The sequence below is a fragment of the Anomaloglossus baeobatrachus genome, chromosome 11 (assembly GCF_048569485.1).
Source record: "Anomaloglossus baeobatrachus isolate aAnoBae1 chromosome 11, aAnoBae1.hap1, whole genome shotgun sequence".
NCBI lineage: Eukaryota > Metazoa > Chordata > Amphibia > Anura > Aromobatidae > Anomaloglossus > Anomaloglossus baeobatrachus.
The window spans coordinates 6,452,094-6,473,735 of record NC_134363.1 but is presented as its reverse complement, the minus strand read 5'-3'; the positions used below and the strand labels follow the sequence as shown (position 1 = coordinate 6,473,735).

The following is a 21,642-nucleotide window of genomic DNA, read 5'->3' as shown; positions in this document are numbered from 1 at the left end:
GTCTAGCACTAATTGGTGTTGGTGACCCGCTCGATCCAATGGTGACTGCATAGTCCTATGTAATGTGTATTATCACGCGGTACTAATTCTTATGATAGCTGGCATGTCTTTGTAATATTTTTGCGCTCTTTTACATCGACGCCATTGAAATGCTGTATTTATATCATGTTTGACTCGCTCGATCTAATGGTGACTGCATATTTTTATGTAATGTATATTATCATGCTGCACTAATTCTCATGATAGCTGGCCTGCCTCTATAATATTTTTGCGCCCTCTTATACCAGCGCCCTGTATACAACAGCGTATCTAATAACACTTACAGGTTGTGGGTCATTAGAGTACTGTATGGATGTATTGATGTCCAACAGTAGATCTATGCAGCCCATTTGATCGAATGGTGACTATAATGTAAAATCATTGACGGTTTATGACAGACTGTCTTAAACACCTGTTTATTAAATATGTAATCTTACACCGCTGAGTTATCGGTTGCTCGTCCAATCGAATGGTGACTGCATATTATATGGCAATTTCTATCATATTGTACTGACTCTAGATGATGACCAGATTGGTCCTGCAGCCCAATTTTGATTGGACGATGATTGTTTTCTTCGGCGGTGTTTTTGTTATTATACCATATTGACAGTTGTGGTTTTGGAGTCCCATAATCACTATTGTGCCTAATTTTTCGATTATTTAATTCATCAGGTTGGGTTTGTGGAATATCAGTTGCGATATAATGGCATATTATTGCACTATATATTAGTTTGAATCATCATATATCCCCATAAATCCTGGTGACTATAGTTATTGATACCCTATGGTCTGTGATTTGTGACTCCACCTATAACATATTATATCACATGGTAATACTTGATACGGATAGCCTTGTCAACATGGTCGCTGTACGTGGCAGCTCTTCCTCTTTTATTAATATACCATGGGTATGACTTATTATGATCAGGAATGTGTCCGGATACTTATGATCTTTTATGGTATTCGCAATACCAAGTAGAGAAACAAAAGAGGAGGCGATCAAACAGTCCATTAAATGTGCAAAATTTTATTGATCAAGTGAAGGTAAAACTTCACTTGATCAATAAAATTTTGCACATTTAATGGACTGTTTGATCGCCTCCTCTTTTGTTTCTCTACTTGGTATTGCGATTGTCCTCGATGGTTCAAATAACCCACATAATATATTATATAGTATCCCATTGGATATGGGATCGATTATAAAATAATATATGGTAATTAATTATGTGGGTATTCGTTATGGTCTCAATGTATGTATATCTAATTTGTACTGTGTTTTGCACAGGTTGGCTTCTGACCAATATGGACTATAAGGCCAGAGAAAGTTCCTGGCTTCAACAGATTGATCAGGTGTATGGTGGATCCACCACTGTATCACCAAATGTTAATGAACAGCAGGATTTGGATCAAATGTTCTTTGAGATCCAGAAAGGACTATTAAGACGTACGAGGCTGTGGTGGAATCGGGTACTCTTAAATAAATATATATCTCTTCAACTTATACCTAGAGGGCTTCGCTTACGCGTTACCCCTAGTTTTCCGGTGGAAGACAAAACATTTATCTTACGATGGGAAGAGACTTGTAATATATGTTCATTGGCGTTGATGAAGTTACTTGTTGACTGAAAACACTGGTTCCATTGAAAAAATTGATAAAAATCTTGACGTCCAACAAACATTGTTTAAATCGTTGTGTTCGGAGGAAAAACTCAGAGAATATGAGGCTACTTTGGGGCAAAAAGTGGATACATAGGTACGCAAAATCAATGAAACTCAAGTGTCTAAACTAAAAAGAGATCAAAAAGATTTTGCTGATAAGAAGGTTTATTTTTGGAAAAAAGTATCCCATATGCAAGAACCTAATGAAGAGTTGCCTTCCTCTTCATCAATGACCTCATTGAGTGACTCCTCTGATGGCCAAACGAGAACCACAAGATCTGGCATGCGGCGTTATGGTGGTGGAGGCTTTCATGGTCGGACTTATAGAAAATATCAACATAATGGGGATGAGATGGATAGGACTAAGGTAATTAACCTCAGTACTTATAATCTCTCATCTTCTGATTTATCCTTGCTTGCTAGGGGCCTGTCATTCTCTCCCACTATGAAATTTGATGAGTTTACAGCTATAAAGGACCTCCATATCTTTGCAAGGTCTCTAATTTTTAAGAAACATTTCTTTGATGATACCACCTTTTTTCTTTTTCCATCAGAGAAAGAACAAAAAGCCTTAAAAATTTTGGAGGAACTTTCCACTGAACACTCGTCTGGGGAGGGAGGTAAGGTTCCAGCATGTATAGCACCCCGATCATGTAGGTTTCCACCCCTATCTACGTCACCTCATGTAGATCTTTTTGTTCAAGTAGTCTCCAATGAATTTCATAAGATATCTAAGAATCTGAGGTGTGACAACTTATCTGGAGATGAGCGTAAACGCCTTAATGAACTAAGACAGCTCTCTGGAGTGATTATTAAACCAGTAGACAAAGGTGGTAACGTTGTTCTCTGGCCTGCCTTGATGTATGAGAAGGAGGCCTTCTCTCAGCTCCTAAATAACATCTGTTACAGGAAATTAACGTATAATCCCTCCTTGAGCTTTAATAAGGAACTGGTTGAGATCATCGAGGCGGGTGTAGAGAACAACGTTATCACCAGAGATTTGGCAACCGCGCTAATAGTGAAGGAACCTTGTATTTCTACGTTCTATTTGTTACCAAAACTGCACAAAAATATGACGACACCACCAGGTCGTCCCATAATCTCAGGTTGTGGTAATTTTTTGCAAAACATTAACCGATGGTTGGATTATCATCTCCAGCCTCTGGTGGAATGTCTACCATCCTTCCTAAAAGATACCGGAGATCTTCTCCGTAAGGTGGATGGATTACATTTGGGACAAGATACCATCATGGTGACTGGGGATGTAGAATCCCTTTATACTAACATCAAACACCATGATGGTCTATATGCTACAGATTTCTTCCTTAAAACATCTAATATGTCTGCTCCTACCCGTCAATTCCTGATGTCACTCCTAGAATTTGCATTAACTCATAATTTTTTCATCTTTAAGGGGTCCTTCTACCTGCAGCTCCAGGGTACAGCGATGGGTGCATCTTATGCGCCCTCGTATGCTAATTTATTCCTGGGGCTGTGGGAGAAGGACCTTTTCCTGTCAGATCAACATTCGTCGATGGACCGCGTCCTTTTTTGGGCGCGGTACATCGACGATATCTTCTTGATCTGGCAGGGAACGGAAGAAGATCTCCATTTATTTATGAGTTCGTTGAATCATAATGAGCTGAATATTAAAATCACCTACCAGTGGTCAAAACAAAAAGTTGACTTCTTGGATGTGACATTGTGGAGGGACGAGCAGGATATGATACAGACCGATCTCTTCAGAAAGCCGTCAGCTACTAATGCATTGTTACATGCAACATCTTCCCATCCGAAGTTTATGATCAATGGTATCCCCACCGGACAATTTTTGCGTCTAAGACGTATTTGCTCTACTGATAGGGATTTTGAGTTACAATCAAAGGATCTGATGATAAGGTTCAAGAAACGTGGATATAGTGGCAGAGTCCTAAAAAAGGCATATCATCGTGCTAAATACTCTGTAAGAGAGTCTTTGCTATACCCTAAAAACAACAGAGACATGCAAAGTAAAGAAGTGGTAAGATTTATCACTACCTTTAATGTCGAATCTGAACCTGTTCGGAGGTGTTTGGAACTAGCGTGGCCAATTCTTCAGGCCGATTCAACCTTGGCTAAAATACTACCTTCTAAACCAAAAATTACTTTTCGGCGCTCCAAGAACCTCAAGGATCTTTTAGTCCACAGCCATTATGATGCTAGTGGTCAGAAAACCCTCTGGGATTTACCTCCCAATAGCAATCAAGGCGGCTGCTCCCCATGTGGCTCTTGTATAGCTTGCCCTAATATCTTGACATGCCAAGAATTTACTGACTCTAACGGCAATAAGAACTTTAAGATCCGGAAACGTATTAATTGTAACACTAAAGCGGTAATTTATTACGCGACATGCCCCTGCCCAAAAATTTATATTGGTCTTACAACCAGGAAATTAAAGGTTAGGGTTAGGGAGCATGTCCTTGGCATTTTGGCAGCTCCAGAAGAGTGTGATGTATCAAAATTAAAATCAATCCCCCGTCATTTTCTTCAGTACCACAATTCGGATGGGACCCTCTTGAAGGTGAGGGGGATTGATGCTATTGACCTGGGGATCAGGGGAGGTAATATAAGCAAACGTCTTGCGCAACTTTAGACCAGATGGATATGGACCTTGTCCACTATGTATCCATCTGGTCTCAATGAAAACATCAGCTTCGTTCCATATCTTTAGATTATAGTCCAATCTAGTTATTTTTGGTGACACATATTAATTTTAATTGTTTTTATTCTTATAGGATGGTACAATAAATAACACTCCTATAGTGATCTGCCGATGCAGCTGGTATGGGATCATGTCTAGCAGACCGATGTGAATGAACGGGATGAATATGACAAGAATTTCTGTGCTATGTAGTTCATGATTTGCACGCATGTGCACCACTTTCCCTTCGTCTCTACTCGGCCTCCATATCTTTATGGTACAGGAGCTGCCAATCATGTGACATTTTGCTGAATATGGACATGTATCTTTTGGAATACTATCATGTCCTCTTAGTATATTTTTTAATCTTATATTTATGTAAATTATAGTTGTATTGATTCTATATATTTAATACATATATTATTTCCTTCTTTGGGCATATGTTGGTATTGTATGCATGTCTATTTTTGATATCTGCTGCATTGTATAGTCTGCTGTATTGTATAGTCTGCCGCATTTCCATCATTAGAGCCATGTTCCCCTTTTCCATTTATCCATCTTGCATCTACGTATATGTGATCTGCACGCATGCGCACCACTCTCCCCCCGTCTCCACTCGGCCTCCGTATCCTTATGGTGTAGGTGTTGACCGATCATGTGATGTGGCCGGCTCTCCTCCTCCATGACGCGGCGGCCGATTGTTGATGGTGGTTGCTGTGGTTACGCATGCGTCACCATCTCGGTCACTACACGCTGATTGGTGTGTGTTTGATTAAATACCGACTGCTACCACCTATACACCGCCCCTGGACGAAGGCGTGTGCCGAAACACGTGTAGGGCATCCTGTGTACCCGGACACACTCTGATCTAGTAATCCTTTTACAAAGTATTTCAGGTATTTATGGTATCCTGCCTCCTTATGGCGACCCACCTAACTTGTTCTGTGTCCTTGTGATAGTTTACAATTCATGTATTGAACTACTATATCTGTGGTATGTCTAGCACTAATTGGTGTTGGTGACCCGCTCGATCCAATGGTGACTGCATAGTCCTATGTAATGTGTATTATCACGCTGTACTAATTCTTATGATAGCTGGCCTGTCTTTGTAATATTTTTGCGCTCTTTTACATCGACGCCATTGAAATGCTGTATTTATATCATGTTTGACTCGCTCGATCTAATGGTGACTGCATATTTCTATGTAATGTATATTATCATGCTGCACTAATTCTCATGATAGCTGGCCTGCCTCTATAATATTTTTGCGCCCTCTTATACCAGCGCCCTGTATACAACAGCGTATCTAATAACACTTACAGGTTGTGGGTCATTAGAGTACTGTATGGATGTATTGATGTCCAACAGTAGATCTATGCAGCCCATTTGATCGAATGGTGACTATAATGTAAAATCATTGACGGTTTATGACAGACTGTCTTAAACACCTGTTTATTAAATATGTAATCTTACACCGCTGAGTTATCGGTTGCTCGTCCAATCGAATGGTGACTGCATATTATATGGCAATTTCTATCATATTGTACTGACTCTAGATGATGACCAGATTGGTCCTGCAGCCCAATTTTGATTGGACGATGATTGTTTTCTTCGGCGGTGTTTTTGTTATTATACCATATTGACAGTTGTGGTTTTGGAGTCCCATAATCACTATTGTGCCTAATTTTTCGATTATTTAATTCATCAGGTTGGGTTTGTGGAATATCAGTTGCGATATAATGGCATATTATTGCACTATATATTAGTTTGAATCATCATATATCCCCATAAATCCTGGTGACTATAGTTATTGATACCCTATGGTCTGTGATTTGTGACTCCACCTATAACATATTATATCACATGGTAATACTTGATACGGATAGCCTTGTCAACATGGTCGCTGTACGTGGCAGCTCTTCCTCTTTTATTAATATACCATGGGTATGACTTATTATGATCAGGAATGTGTCCGGATACTTATGATCTTTTATGGTGTTTTTACCTTCACTTGATCAATAAAATTTTGCACATTTAATGGACTGTTTGATCGCCTCCTCTTTTGTTTCTCTTCTCAGCTGGGACTTGTAGTCGTTGCTCACGCCCTTTGTCATGAGCTTTTCCTCTTTATTTGAGAAGCAGAAGTGATGTGTACAGAGACGAGTCCGCAGCAGAAGGTCAGTAATCAGCTTGTGTTACTCTCCTGAATACTCCCGTTATATCCGCACCTCCCTGACTGATATGCTTCCATTTCTACCTTCCTACGTTCTTTTATGACCTTTCTATACTCTGCTTATTTTACCTGCATCTGGTTCCTTTGATTAAGTGGTGAAGATGAGTCTCTGCTCCTTCACAGCTTGTAGCACTTGTTGTATGTCTGGTGAGCTCTAAGTCTTCTCAGATGTACTTGGCTCGTGCCTCATCTAAGTGCATCTATAAGTGTACTACAATGAAGTAGACCAGAAGGGACCTGAAGGTAACTGGATCCTCCATAGTCACTGTAAACAATGTTTGTGTTTTTTTCACTTTCTCCACTATAATACTTGATTTCTTATCCCCCTTATCCCTAAACCAGTAATGAACTGTTCATCTCTCCCTCCATTCTCACCTCCTCCTCAGATCGATCTCCAGACACACACGGCCATCTCATGGCTTCCCCTGATCCCAACTACTAACACTCTCTGCTCCTTCTCATCTCTGGTGATATCTCTCCAAATCCTGACCCTCCCACCACATCCCCACAGTCATTTTTAACCCCCATCCACAATCTATCATGAACTTCGCAAGCCTTCTAACCTTATACCCATCATTCCAGCCCCCGCTCCCCCAGTCCCTCTAATAGGAGCTTTATGGGACGTTCGCTGTTTCTGCAACAAACTTTCCTACATCCATGATCTTTTCATCACTAATAAACTCTCCTTCCTCGTCATCACAGACACCTGGCTCACCCCCTCCGACACTGCCTCTCCCGGCTCACCCCCTCCGACACTGCCTCTCCTGGCTCACCCCCTCCGACACTGCCTCTCCCGGCTCACCCCCTCCGACACTGCCTCTCCCGGCTCACCCCTCCGACACTGCCTCTCCCGGCTCACCCCCTCCGACACTGCCTCTCCCGGCTCACCCCCTCCGACACTGCCTCTCCCGGCTCACCCCCTCCGACACTGCCTCTCCCGGTTCACCCCCTCTGACACTGCCTCTCCTGGCTCACCCCCTCTGACACTGCCTCTCCTGGCTCACCCCCTCTGACACTGCCTCTGCTGGCTCACCCCCTCCGACACTGCCTCTCCTGGCTCACCCCCTCTGACACTGCCTCTCCTGGCTCACCCCCTCCGACACTTCCTCTCCTGGCTCACCCCCTCCGACACTTCCTCTCCTGGCTCACCCCCTCCGACACTGCCTCTCCTGGCTCACCCCCTCTGACACTGCCTCTCCTGGCTCACCCCCTCCGACACTTCCTCTCCTGGCTCACCCCCTCCGACACTTCCTCTCCTGGCTCACCCCCTCCGACACTGCCTCTCCTAGCTCACCCCCTCCGACACTGCCTCTCCTGGCTCACCTCCTCTGACACTGCCTCTCCTGGCTCAACCCCTCTGACACTGCCTCTGCTGGCTCACCTCCTCGGACACTGCCTCTCCTGCTGCACTTTGTTTTGGTGGTTTCCATCTTTCTCACACCTCCCACCCCAGTAACAAGCACAGTGGAGGAGTTGATTTTCTCCTGTCAGATAACTGCTCCTTCACCCCAATTCCACTACCACCCATCGTTACCCTCCCTTCTTTTGAGTTTTGAGGTACAGTCTGTCCACATCTACTCCCCCTCCAACCTCTCCCAGTGCTAGCCACCACCATTCTCAACCACTTCACCACCTGGCTACTTTATTTCATTTCCACTGACATCCCCACCATCCACATGGGTGATTTCAAAATTCCCTCCCCATTAACACCTTCCACACATCTGTCTCTAAGCTTATAATACTCACTTCCTCCTTTGGTATCACTCAATGGTCTTCTACATCCACTCACAAAGATGGCCACTGGACCTCATTTTCACTCGTCTCTGTTCCCTATCTAACCTCTAAAACTCATCTCTCCCCCTGTCTGACCACAACCTACTCACATTCTCCTCCCTCTCCTCACCTAGCACTCAGCCAACACTCTACAACTTACACTCCCAGAAATCTCAAACACCTTGATTTACATTGACTTTCTGAGTCCCTTCTCCCTCTTGCAGACATAGCTTCCTTACACAATGAAGATACATCTGCCACTTTATATAATACCACAATAACTATTGAATCTGCCGCCCCCTCATGCACACAAAAGCCCACACAATCAACAAGCAACCCTGGCACACCAGCCTGACTAAAGAACTGAGGCGGGCTTACAGGGTTGCTGAGTGGAGATGGAAGAGATCCCATTCCATCGACTACTTCATCACGTACAAACAGTTCTTCACCGATTTCAAGTCCACACTTAAGCTGGGTTTACACGCTGCAACATCGCAAAGGACATCGCTGTAACGTCACCGGTTTGGTGACGCAATAGCGATCTCCATAAGTCTCTGCTAAGTCTCTGGTGAGCGTTCAACCCGGCAAACCTGGCCAACAACTTACCAGCGATCCGGACCTGCAGAGCGACCTGGCTGGTTGTTGGGGACGTTGATAAGCAGCCTTTTGAAAGGGAAGTTGCTAACAAAGTCGCTGAAAAGGATTCACACACTGAAACTTCATGCTGCACAGCGGGAAACAAAGGACCTAGGAATGGTCCTGAACGACTTGTAGTGATCAGCAACTTCCAGCAACTTCACAGCAGGGGCCAGGTCGCTGATAGGTTTCACACACTGCAACATCGCAAACAACATCGCTATTGCGTCACAAAACCGGTGACGTTACAGCGATGTCGTTTGAGATGTTGCAGTGTGTAAACCCAGCTTTACCGCCGCAAAAAAAACCTACTTCTCATCTCATATCCTCCCTATCTCACAACCCTAATCAGCTATTCAACACTTTCAATAAAATCCTCTATCCCGACACCTCCACCCTCTTTTCTTATCTCAGCTGAAGCGTTTGCTTCATTCTTCAAGCAGAATATTGAAAACATCAGAGTAAGCCTTGGCCCGCAGTCCCACAGCCCCTCCTCATAACTACTCAGCCCTCTGCCTCCAAATCCAGTTTCTCCACCATGACAGAAGACCAACTTTCCTCTCTACTCTCCAAATCACATCTCACGACCTGTGCACTTGACCCTCTCCCGTACCACCTCATCCCCAACCTCACCTTAGTCTTTGTCCTGACCCTAACAAATCTATTCAACCTATCACTAACAACTGGTGTCTTCTCCTCATTCTTTAAACATGTTTCCATCTCACCAATCCTTAAAAAGACCTCCCTTGACCCAGCCTCTGTGTCTAGCTATTGCCCAATATCACTTTTCCCCTATGCCTCAAAATTACTGGAAGAACATGTCCATCTTGAAGTGTCCTCAAACTTCTCCACCTGCTCTTTCTTTGGCTACATTCTAGCTTCTGATTGCATCATTCCACTGAAACTGCCATAAAGGTACCGTCACACTAAGCGATGCTCCAGCGATCCCACCAGCAACCTGACCTGGCAGGGATCACTGGAGCGTCGCTACACGGGTTGCTGGTGAGCTGTCACACAGGCAGATCTCACCAGCAACCAGTGACCAGCCCCCAGCCAGCAGCGACGCGTGGAAGCGATGCTGCGCTTGGTAACTAAGGTAAATATCGGGTAACCAACCCGATATTTACCTTGGTTACCAGCGCACACCGTTTAGCGCTTGCTCCCTGCACTCCTAGCCAGAGTACACATCGGGTTAATTACCCGATGTGTAGTCTGGCTATGTGTGCAGGGAGCAGGGAGCCGGCACTGACAGCGTGAGAGCGGCGGACGCTGGTAACGAAGGTAAATATCGAGTAACCAAGGAAAGGGCTTCTTGGTTACCCGATATTTACATTGGTTACCAGCGTCCGCAGAAGCCGGCTCCCTGCTTACTGCACATTCAGTTGTTGCTCTCTCGCTGTCACACACAGCGATGTGTGCTTCAAAAAAAAAAAAATGGTCCAGGACATTCAGCAACAACCGGCGACCTCACAGCAGGGTCCAGGACATTCAGCAACAACCAGCGACCTCACAGCAGGGGCCAGGTTGTTGATGGATGTCACACACAGCAACATCGCTAGCAAGTCGTGCCTCAGCAGCGATGTTGCTAGCGATGTTGCTTAGTGAGACGTGGCCTTAAGTCACCAATGATCTACTAACTGATAAAGCCAAGCAACACTATTCTGTCCTCCTCCTCCTGGATCTGACCTCTGCCTTCGACACAGTAGACCATTCCCTCCTACTACAGATTCTCTCTTCTATTCACATCACAGACTTGGCACTATCCTGGAACTCTTGATATCTAACCGACCAACCTTTCAGCATCTCCCTTTCTCACACCACCTCCTCATCTTGCCACCTGTCAGTGTCCCACAAGTTTCAGTTCTTGGACCCCTGCTCTTCTCTATCTACACCTTTGGCCTGGGACAGATCATAGAGTCCTACAGCTTTCAGTATTATCTATATGCTGATGATACGCAGATCTACCTCTTTGGACCCAATATCACCTCCTTACTAACCAAAGTCCCAAAATGTCTGTCGGCTATTTACTCTGCTCGATTTCTAAATCTTAACAAGAACAAAACGGAATTCATCATCTTTTCCTCCTGCTCCCGAAACTTCTCCAACAAACCTATCACTCAAAGACAATGGCTGCTCACTCTCACCAGTCCTACTGCCTCGGGGAAACTGTTGACTCTGCTCTCCCCTTCAAGCCACATATCCAAGCCCTCTCCACCTCCTGCTGTCTAGAATTCAAAAATATCTCCAAGATCCATACATTCCTTAACCAAGAATCTGCAAAAACACTGGTGCATACCCTCATCATCTCCTGCCTGGACTATTGCAACCTCATGCTCTGTGACCTCCCATCTAACACTCTCAGCCCCTACAATCTACACCCGACTAATCCACCTCTCCCAACGCTGTTCCATGGCCTCGCCACTATGCCCATCCCTTTACTGGTGTCCCATTGCCCAAATATTTCAGTTCAAAACCCCAACTATGACATACCAAGCCACCCACAACCTGTCTCTGTAGCGCCCCTGACTACATCAGGGTGCTACAGGGAACTGCATCCTGTACCCCAGGGTGCAGGGCCTACCCTCCATGGTTCCAGGTTCCCATCAACAGTGTCACTGACATCCGCACTACAAATCCCAACCACACCTCACACCAGGGCTGGACAGACATACCAGTGGGTTGGTCAAGTTGGAGCACGGTCGTCCACCTAGGGGTGACGCAGACTGGTGGGAGAAAGTCAGTCTGGAGTTAGCCCTCAGAGAGTGAGGAGCAGGAGAGTTGGAGCTCCCAGGGAGGCGACAGGTTCGGTCGCAGACGATGGTCCCGGACCACAGGAGTCGCGGACCGGTATTAGGAACAGGAGTGTAAGGCTAGTTTCACACTTGCGTTCAGCGCATTCCGTCACTATGGAGAATAGCGCAGTCCGTTAACGCACTGCGCTATTCTCCATAGACTTGTATCGACGACGCACTGTAACACAAGTGTCTGCGTTGCCTCCGCTGGACAACGCAGCGTCGTTATTTTGACGCTGCGTCGGGCGGATGGAACGCAGCATGTAACGTTTTTCTGCGCTTGGCGGAGTGTCAAAAAAACGCAATCTGCAGGAATCCGTTAGGCGTCCGTTGTTTTTATAATGGACACCTATGGTGACGGATTCCGTTAACGCAGCTGTCTTTACACAACTGCGCATGCTCAGATGTGTAAAATCAAGGAAAAAAAACTACAACGGACTGCGTTATTTTGTACGATCTGTAGCATGCGTTGTGCCACTATATGCAACGCATCCGTTGCATGCGTCACACAATGCAATGCTACGGATCTCGTCCAACGCAAGTGTGAAACTACCCTAACAGACGCAGTCTAGGAGGCCTGTTGGCACCAGAAAGCCCAGCCACCTTACCGGTACCGAGCATGGCGGGGTACAGAACCCTAGATCAGGGAAGAGCTTCAAGTGCCTTGGTAATTAACCTGTGGAGGATAGTCTCTTTATGAACTTTCCCCAAGAGCTCTGAGATTGGAGTCATCAGCACAACGCAGGGGATAGGGTTCTCCAAAATACACAACCCACTAAAATCCCAAGTGCGAGCCACCAAGAGCACAGCTGCCATACACACGGGTAGGGGGGCTTCGAAAGCTTCAAGCCGAGGGGCCACAACGGTCAAACAATTTGTGCATGAAGGCAGGGCTCCAGACTTACCAAGTGACACTGGTGGGAACGAGACCTGGACGGGCTCCCCCCGTAGAGACTGCGGTGCCTAGAGACTTTGGTTTACCATCTGTGTGAGTGTCTGCTTATTCCACCTGATCCAGCACCAAGACTACTACAGTGAGTAACCTGACCCCTGTACCCTGCTTCCCAAGGCCAAGCCACCCGTGCACCAAATCCCCACTACCCGGGGCCTTCCCTATCTGCAGAGGGACTGACACCTGACTGACATCCCGCAGGTGGCGTCACGAACATTCATCCCCTGTAAATACCCCCCTTACATTTGAAGTGGCCGCAAGCTCCCGGGACCGGAGACCCTCGAACCACAGCAACCCCGGATCCGAGCAGTTCGACTGCTGCTGGGGCGGCACATCTCTCCATACATCTATGACATAGGGTCCTGATACTTACCTGCACGCAACCTCAGATCCTCACAAGATTTCCTTCTCTACTCCTCTCCCATCTCCTCTTCCCACAATCGCATACAAGATTTCTCCCGTGCCTCCCCCATACTCTGGAACACTTGGCCCCAACAAATCAGACTCTCGACTACCATGTAAATCTTCAGAAGGAACCTGAAGACCCACCTCTTCTGACAAAGCTACTACCTGCCGTAACCTTCAGTCCACTATACCACTGCGCAACCAGTTCTGCCCACATCTACTGTATCCTCACCCATCCCCCTCACCCCACTATACTGCTGCACGACCAGCTCTGCCCTCACCACTTGTATACCCATCCCCCTCACCCCTCTATACCACTGCGCAACCAGCTCTACCATCACCTACTGTGTCCACACACATCCCCTGTAAACTGTGAGCCCTCATGGGCAGGGTCCTCTCTCCTCCTGTAGACTGTGAGCCCTTGAGGGCAGGGTCTTCTCTCCTCCAGTAGACTGTGAGCCCTCGCAGACAGGGTCCTCTCTCCTCCTACTGGAGGAGTCTACTGACTGTGAGCCCTCGTGGGCAGGCTCCTCTCTCCTCCTGTAGACTGTGAGCCCTCGCAGACAGGGTCCTCTCTCCTCCTGTAGACTGTGAGCCCTCGCGGGCAGGCTCCTCTCCTGTAGACTGTGAGCCCTCGTGGGCAGGGTCCTCTCTCCTCCTGTAGACTGTGAGCCCTCGCAGACAGGGTCCTCTCAACCTCCAGTAGACTGTGAGCCCTCGTCTGCAGGCTCCTCTCTCCTCCTGTAGACTGTGAGCCCTCGTGGGCAGGGTCCTCTCCTGTAGACTGTGAGCCTCTCACCTCCTCTACCTGCCTGTGCCTTGTACTCCTTATGATCCCTTTTTCACTTGCACAGCGCCATGGATAAATGGCGCTATAATAATAAATAATAATATCCTATTACAAGACATTATATGAGGAGCGTTATATCCTATGACCCTGATGTGCAGCATTTCTCCCTTGTCATCTTCCTCAGGGCCAGATATGATGCCGCAGTTTGGATTTTCTTCACTCTTTTCTTGCTGGGATTATCTGACCGGATTTGGTGCGAGTCACATGATTGCTCAGCGGCCAAAGGTCAGGATGGCGTCATTGGTCATGCGGGGAGAGATGGACGATCCGGCCAGAAGGGAGATCGCGGTGACCCCGGTAATATGGCCCAAGCCAAACTCAATCCTATATGTGTCATATATAGATATACAATGCTTGGCATAAGTGAGTACACACCTGTATATACAGTGCTCAGTATAAGTGAGTACACTCTCTGTATATCCTGTGTTCGGCATAAGTGAGTACACTCCTGTATATACAGCGCTCGGCATAAGTAAGTACACCCCCATGTATATACAGTTCTCAGTATAAGTGAGTACACCCTCTGTATATTCCGTGCTTGGCATAAGCGAGTACAACCCCTGTATATACAGTGCTTGGCATAAGTGGGTACACCCCCTTGTATACACAGTGCTCAGCATAAGTGAGTACACCCTCTGTATTATCAGTGCATTAAAAGTCCTAGAAGTGGCGAATGATGGAGATCACCGGAAAGAGACATCTCTGATCTGCAGATGAGGGAAAATGGAAATATCATCTTCTAAACCTCCGGTTGTCTGCAGTCTGGAGTCTGAGCCTGGTGCAGAAATCCCGGCACTTCCAGCCTCAACTACGATCACTGAGGTCATTAATGGTCGTCTAAGGAAGGTTGTGCTGATGAATGTAAAAAATCATCAGGATCCGCTGCTGGCAGAACCGGTGTGATCACTGACGAATGATGTCTTCGATGTGCTTGATGGAGACAATGGAGTGGAGACTGGAGGGGTCCGGATACCGGACATTATGCCCACCTGCACCAGTTTCCTGGGAGTTTCACTGGTGGAACGTTCCCTCGTGAAGCCTCTTCATGGCATTGCTCATGTTGTCTTCAGACCAATCTCAGGTTATCATTGTGTCCAAGACAATGTCCGGACTCCTTTCCTCTCCAGCCTCTATTACCATCTTGATCTCCACCATTATAGCCTATGAGTGCAGTGGAGGAACGTCAATGATCAGGCATGTTTTGAAAATGTAATTTTCATCATTTGCAGATCAGAAACACGTCTCCATCCTGTGATTTCCATAATTCCATGATTTTTCCTTCCTATGGGATTATTTTGGCATGTGTAGTGATGTGATCAGCAATGATAGTGTCCTAATATCTTATGGCACATGTTTTTTTTTATCCTTTAGGGGCACCAGGCCATTCTTTGGGAATGACAGTGACCATAAATAAAGGAGATTCTGGATCGTCTGGTCTCCCTGGTGAGCCAGGTAATGTAGGCTACATAGGACTAGAGGGCCCCGCCGGACCTCCAGGAGATCAAGGCCCTAAAGGAGCCAGTGGAACCATGGAGGATGTCAAGACTCAGCGAAGACCAGCATTCTCTGCTGTCCAGCCAAAAATCAAAGACAACCGGCTGCTGTTCACCCAAACCATCACCAATGAGGCAAATGTGTATGACACCAGCACGGGCGCGTTTTCATGCTCCGAGGCCGGGTATTACTATTTCACCTTCCAGGTGGTCTCACTGGGGGACCTCTGTCTGCAGATCTGGGTGAAAAAACATGGAGTATCCGGAAAGAAACTGCTGAGCTTCTGTGACCGCAACATACGCAATCAACCACAAGTCAACTCGGGGGGCTCTGTCCTCAATTTGGACCCTGGGGATCAGGTGTGGATAGAAGCTGATGCCAAATTTCGAAAAATAGCTGGAGCCGATGTCAGCAGCATCTTCAGCGGCTTCTTACTCTACCCAAAAGATGAGAAAAGCGCATAGAGTCCCTCAAACTAAGTCCTAAACTGTGATTTGTGACTGGTGGGCCTTCATTAACATAGTTGTGGTCCTCAGTGACTGGTGGCCCTCAATAATTAAGGCCGGTGGTCCTCAGTGACTGGTGGTCCTCAGTGTATGTGGCTAAGGTGTCCCCATCAGTTAAGCATCCTACATTTGAGCCCCTCAGCTTTGCGCTCTCACTAGTTTTCAGATATATTTTGTCTGTGTCTTCCTCTCATTGCGTTCTCGGCTTGTCCTGCAATAAAATGGTGTTATATTACTCTTGTGAGTCCTTCATTACCTTAGACAGACACTACGGTCACTTCTGTCATGTGTGCTTGGTGTGACTGGTGTATACTGGTATAACACACTACACCTGTGATATCTCTCCAGGCTCTGCAGTGGTCGCTCTCGGATCCTGCCACTTTTGCTCCAGCTCTTCTCTGACTTTGTGGTACCATTGGGCTGGATTGTTAGGGATTCTTATGGGTGGTCGTGTGACCTTCTCCAGACATAGAAGTCACAGCTATTAGTAATTTCTCCGGGAATGGCGGCTTCTTCAGGATTTTGTGTTGTGAGGTTGGCTTGACTCAAATTTCTGGTAGGTGAATAATCTCATCATGGCGGTAGATTCTCCTTCACTTAGGGGATATGGGTGCTGGCCCAAACCCTAACATACAGTCAGGTCCAGAAATATTTGGACAGTGACAAACAATATTCTAGATCTTCTTCTATAATCACCATGGGCTTACAGTGCAGTCTGAGCATCAATTCAAGGGATTCACATCCTAAATGGAGGAAGTTTTTAGAAATTACAGCTATTTAATATTAATAATTAATTAATATTTAATATTAAAGGGAACGTTTCAGCAGAATTTTCGCAATTAAACTAAAAGAATCTCCTTCTGCAGCTCCGGGGCTGCATTCTAGAAAGGTTCCTGTTATTGTGCCCCCTTTCAGACCTAAATAAACACTTTATAAAATCTTACCTTTTGGTATGCTAATGTGGTTTTATGATCACGGGGGCGGGCTGTATTGCGTCCGTTTGCCATCCCCCATTGCTCATTTACATACATGAGGCCGCCGCCCTCATGTAACGCAGTGCTCCCAAGGTCTCGCGCATGCCCAGTGGCACTATCGCGGGACTGAGCACTGTGCAAAGCGTGAGCGCTGGTGAGGTTATTGCGCAGGTGCGAGATTATGGGCGGCACTGTGAATGTCATCACCAGCGTCATCCAAGTACCCGCCCATAATCTCCTGCCCGCGCTTTTCCCTCTGCCTCCACCGTTATGCGCTAGCGCTGGCCATATCATCCACGTTACCTATTACCGTGGGCACGAGATTATAGGCAGGTACTTGGATGACGCTGGTGATGACATTCACAGTGCCGCCCATAATCTTGCGTCTGCGCAATCACCTCACCAGCGCTCACGCTTTGCACAGTGCTCAGTCCCGCGATAGTGCCACTGGGCATGCGCGAGACCTCGAGAGCACTGCGTTACATGAGGGCGGCGGCCTCATGTATGTAAATGAGCAATGGGGGACGGCGAACAGCAGCAGGAGGGCGAATAACGGACGCAATACAGCCCGCCCTCGTGACCATAAAACCACATTAGCATACAAAAAGGTAAGATTTTATAAAGTGTTTATTTAGGTCTGAAAGGGGGCACAATAACAACAGGAACCTTTCTAGAATGCAGCACCGGAGCTGCAGAAGGAGATTCTTTTAGTTTAATTGCGAAAATTCTGCTGAAACGTTCCCTTTAATGTTGCTGCCTCTTTTTCAAGGACCAAAGGTAATTGGATAATTATCTCAGAAGCTCTTGAATGGGCTCATGGGCGACTCCCTCATTAACCCACCATTAGTTATTCAGGTAAAAAGTCTGGAGCTGATTCCAGGTACAGCATTTGCATTTTGGGCTGTTGCTGTCAACCCACAACATGAAGTCAAAGGAAGAAAAACCAATGATCACTAGGATGAACAAAAGAAGAAATCCATCAGAGAGAGCAGAAATGTTAGGAACGACCAAACAACAGTTTAGTGCATTCTTCCAAAAAAAATAGCGCACTAGTGAGCTGGGAACTGAAAAAGGCCTGGACGTCCCAGGAAGACACCAGTGCTGGATGATCACAGAATCTTCTTGTCACGTCCCCATCGGAGTCCGCTCCTGCGACTTCTGCTCTGATCGCCAGACGACGCCATGTTCCCACCATGGATAGTGCTGGTGATGGGAGAGGAGTCGGTGCCCGTGGCTCTGCGGAGCACAGGCTCCGCTCATCCACTAGGCTGGATTTCCCTGGAACCTGCAGTACCACTGGCTGACTGTAGGTGGCGTGTGTCTCCCGGCTGAAGTGGCCAACATTCCACCTGCAGCCTATGGGAAGACATCACACCCTTCTTATTCCCCCTCCTGTCACATGACCACTGCCAGTGATAGTTCTGTTCTCCTGACTCATGTGCTGTTTGTATTGTGATTCCTGTGCGCTGACCTTGCTTGTGTCTGACTACCCTCCTGCCTGTCGTTTTTGTACCTTGCTGCCAGTTCCGGATTTGACCCCTGCTTTGTCTCCTCACTACGCCCTTGCCTGCCGATTCTGTTCCTGTTTTGCATCTCCTGGATTTTGACCCTGCCTGACGACCACGGACTACAGTCTACCACAGGTAGCGATCTCTGAGGCTCTGTGTAATTCCAAATCCCTGTATAGGGGTTAAAGGGTTGCAGAGTTCTTGGGGTCCTGCTTTGTGAGCGGATTTTCACTAGATTCCCCTTACAGCCAGTCTGAGTCTGTAGCTCCTATCAGGCATTACACTTCTCCATTGTGAAAAAAAACCCTCACAACATCCACCCAAGTGAAGACCACTCTCCGGGAAGTCTGTGTTTCAGGATCTAACTCCACCATAAAAAAAAGACTTCAGGAGAGCAAATACAGAGGGGTCACCACAAGGAGCAAATACAGAGGGGTCACCACAAGGAGCAAATACAGAGGAGTCACCACAAGGGGCAAATACAGAGGAGTCACCACAAGGAGCAAATACAGAGGAGTCACCACAAGGGGCAAATACAGAGGAGTCACCACAAAGAGAAAATACAGAGGGGTCACCACAAGGAGCAAATACAGAGGAGTCACCACAAGGAGCAAATACAGAGGGGTCACCACAAGGAGCAAATACAGAGGAGTCACCACAAAGAGAAAATACAGAGGGGTCACCACAAGGAACAAATACAGAGGAGTCACCACAAGGAGCAAATACAGAGGAGTCACCACAAAGAGAAAATACAGAGGGGTCATCACAAGGAGCAAATACAGAGGGGTCACCACAAGGAGCAAATACAGAGGAGTCACCACAAGGTGCAAATACAGAGGGGTCACCACAAGGAGCAAATACAGAGGGGTCACCACAAGGCACAAATACAGAGGGGTCACCACAAGGTGCAAATACAGAGGAGTCACCACAAGGAGCAAATACAGAGGGGTCACCACAAGGAGCAAATACAGAGGAGTCACCACAAGGAGCAAATACAGAGGGGTCACCACAAGGAGCAAATACAGAGGGGTCACCACAAGGTGCAAATACAGAGTGGTCACCACAAGGAGCAAATACAGAGGGGTCACCACAAGGAGCAAATACAGAGGAGTCACCACAAGGAGCAAATACAGAGGGGTCATCACAAGGGGCAAATACAGAGGGGTCACCACAAGGAGCAAATACAGAGGGGTCACCACAAGGAGCAAATACAGAGGAGACACCACAAGGGGCAAATACAGAGGAGTCACCACAAGGAGCAAATACAGAGGAGTCACCACAAGGAGCAAATACAGAGGGGTCACCACAAGGAGCAAATACAGAGGGCTCACCACAAGGAGCAAATACAGAGGGGTCACCACAAGGAGCAAATACAGAGGAGACACCACAAGATGCAAATACAGAGGGCTCACCACAAGGAGCAAATACAGAAGGGTCACCACAAGGAGCAAATACAGAAAAGTCACCACAAGGAGCAAATACAGAGGGGTCACCACAAGGAACAAATACAGAGGAGACACCACAAGATGCAAATACAGAGGGCTCACCACAAGGAGCAAATACAGAAGGGTCACCACAAGGAGCAAATACAGAGGAGTCACCACAAGGAACAAATACAGAGGAGTCACCACAAGGAGCAAATACAGAGGAGTCACCACAAGGATCAAATACAGAGGGGTCACCACAAGGAGCAAATACAGAGGGCTCACCACAAGGAACAAATACAGAGGGGTCACCACAAGGAACAAATACAGAGGAGACACCACAAGATGCAAATACAGAGGAGTCACCACAAGGAGCAAATACAGAGGAGTCACCACAAGGAACAAATACAGAAGAGTCACCACAAGGAGCAAATACAGAAGGGTCACCACAAGGATCAAATACAGAGGAGTCACCACAAGGAGCAAATACAGAGGAGTCACCACAAGGAGCAAATACAGAGGAGTCACCACAAGGAACAAATACAGAGGAGTCACCACAAGGAGCAAATACAGAGGAGTCACCACAAGGATCAAATACAGAGGAGTCACCACAAGGAGCAAATACAGAGGAGTCACCACAAGGAGCAAATACAGAGGAGTCACCACAAGGAGCAAATACAGAGGAGTCACCACAAGGTGCAAATACAGAAGAGACACCACAAGATGCAAATACAGAGGGGTCACCACAAGGAGCAAATACAGAGGAGACACCACAAGATGCAAATACAGAGGGGTCACCGCAAGAAGCAAATACAAAGGGGTCACCACAAGGAGCAAATACAGAGGGGTCACCACAAGGAGCAAATACAGAGGGGTCACCACAAGATGCAAATACAGAGGGCTCACCACAAGGAGCAAATACAGAAGGGTCACCACAAGGAGCAAATACAGAGGAGTCACCACAAGGAGCAAATACAGAGGAGTCACCACAAGGAGCAAATACAGAGGAGTCACCACAAGGAGCAAATACAGAAGGGTCACCACAAGGTGCAAATACAGAGGGGTCACCACAAGATGCAAATACAGAGGGGTCACCACAAGGAGCAAATACAGAAGGGTCACCACAAGGAGCAAATACAGAGGAGTCACCACAAGGAGCAAATACAGAGGGGTCACCACAAGGAACAAATACAGAGGAGACACCACAAGATGCAAATACAGAGGGCTCACCACAAGGAGCAAATACAGAAGGGTCACCACAAGGAGCAAATACAGAGGGGTCACCACAAGGAGCAAATACAGAGGAGTCACCACAAGGAGCAAATACAAAGGGGTCACCACAAGGTGCAAATACAGAGGAGTCACCACAAGGAGCAAATACAGAGGAGTCACCACAAGGTGCAAATACAGAGGGGTCACCACAAGGAGCAAATACAGAGGAGTCACCACAAGGAGCAAATACAGAGGAGTCACCACAAGGAGCAAATACAGAGGAGTCACCACAAGGAGCAAATACAGAGGAGTCACCACAAGGAGCAAATACAGAGGGGTCACCACAAGGAGCAAATACAGAGGGGTCACCACAAGGAGCAAATACAGAGGAGACACCACAAGATGCAAATACAGAGGGCTCACCACAAGGAGCAAATACAGAAGGGTCACCACAAGGAGCAAATACAGAGGAGTCACCACAAGGAGCAAATACAGAGGGGTCACC

At 46.8% G+C, this 21,642-nt stretch overlaps 1 protein-coding gene across 1 annotated transcript; it reads left to right on the top strand.

The window, feature by feature from the left end:
- The first annotated feature begins 14,233 nt into the window (after positions 1 to 14,233).
- Positions 14,234 to 16,253, top strand: LOC142256456 (complement C1q subcomponent subunit A-like). Its single transcript, XM_075328147.1, has 2 exons — positions 14,234 to 14,316; positions 15,391 to 16,253. The coding sequence occupies exon 2, from the start codon at positions 15,414 to 15,416 to the stop codon at positions 15,975 to 15,977; it is 564 nt and encodes a 187-aa protein (XP_075184262.1). The 5' UTR covers positions 14,234 to 14,316; positions 15,391 to 15,413; the 3' UTR covers positions 15,978 to 16,253.
- Positions 16,254 to 21,642: the final 5,389 nt, after the last annotated feature.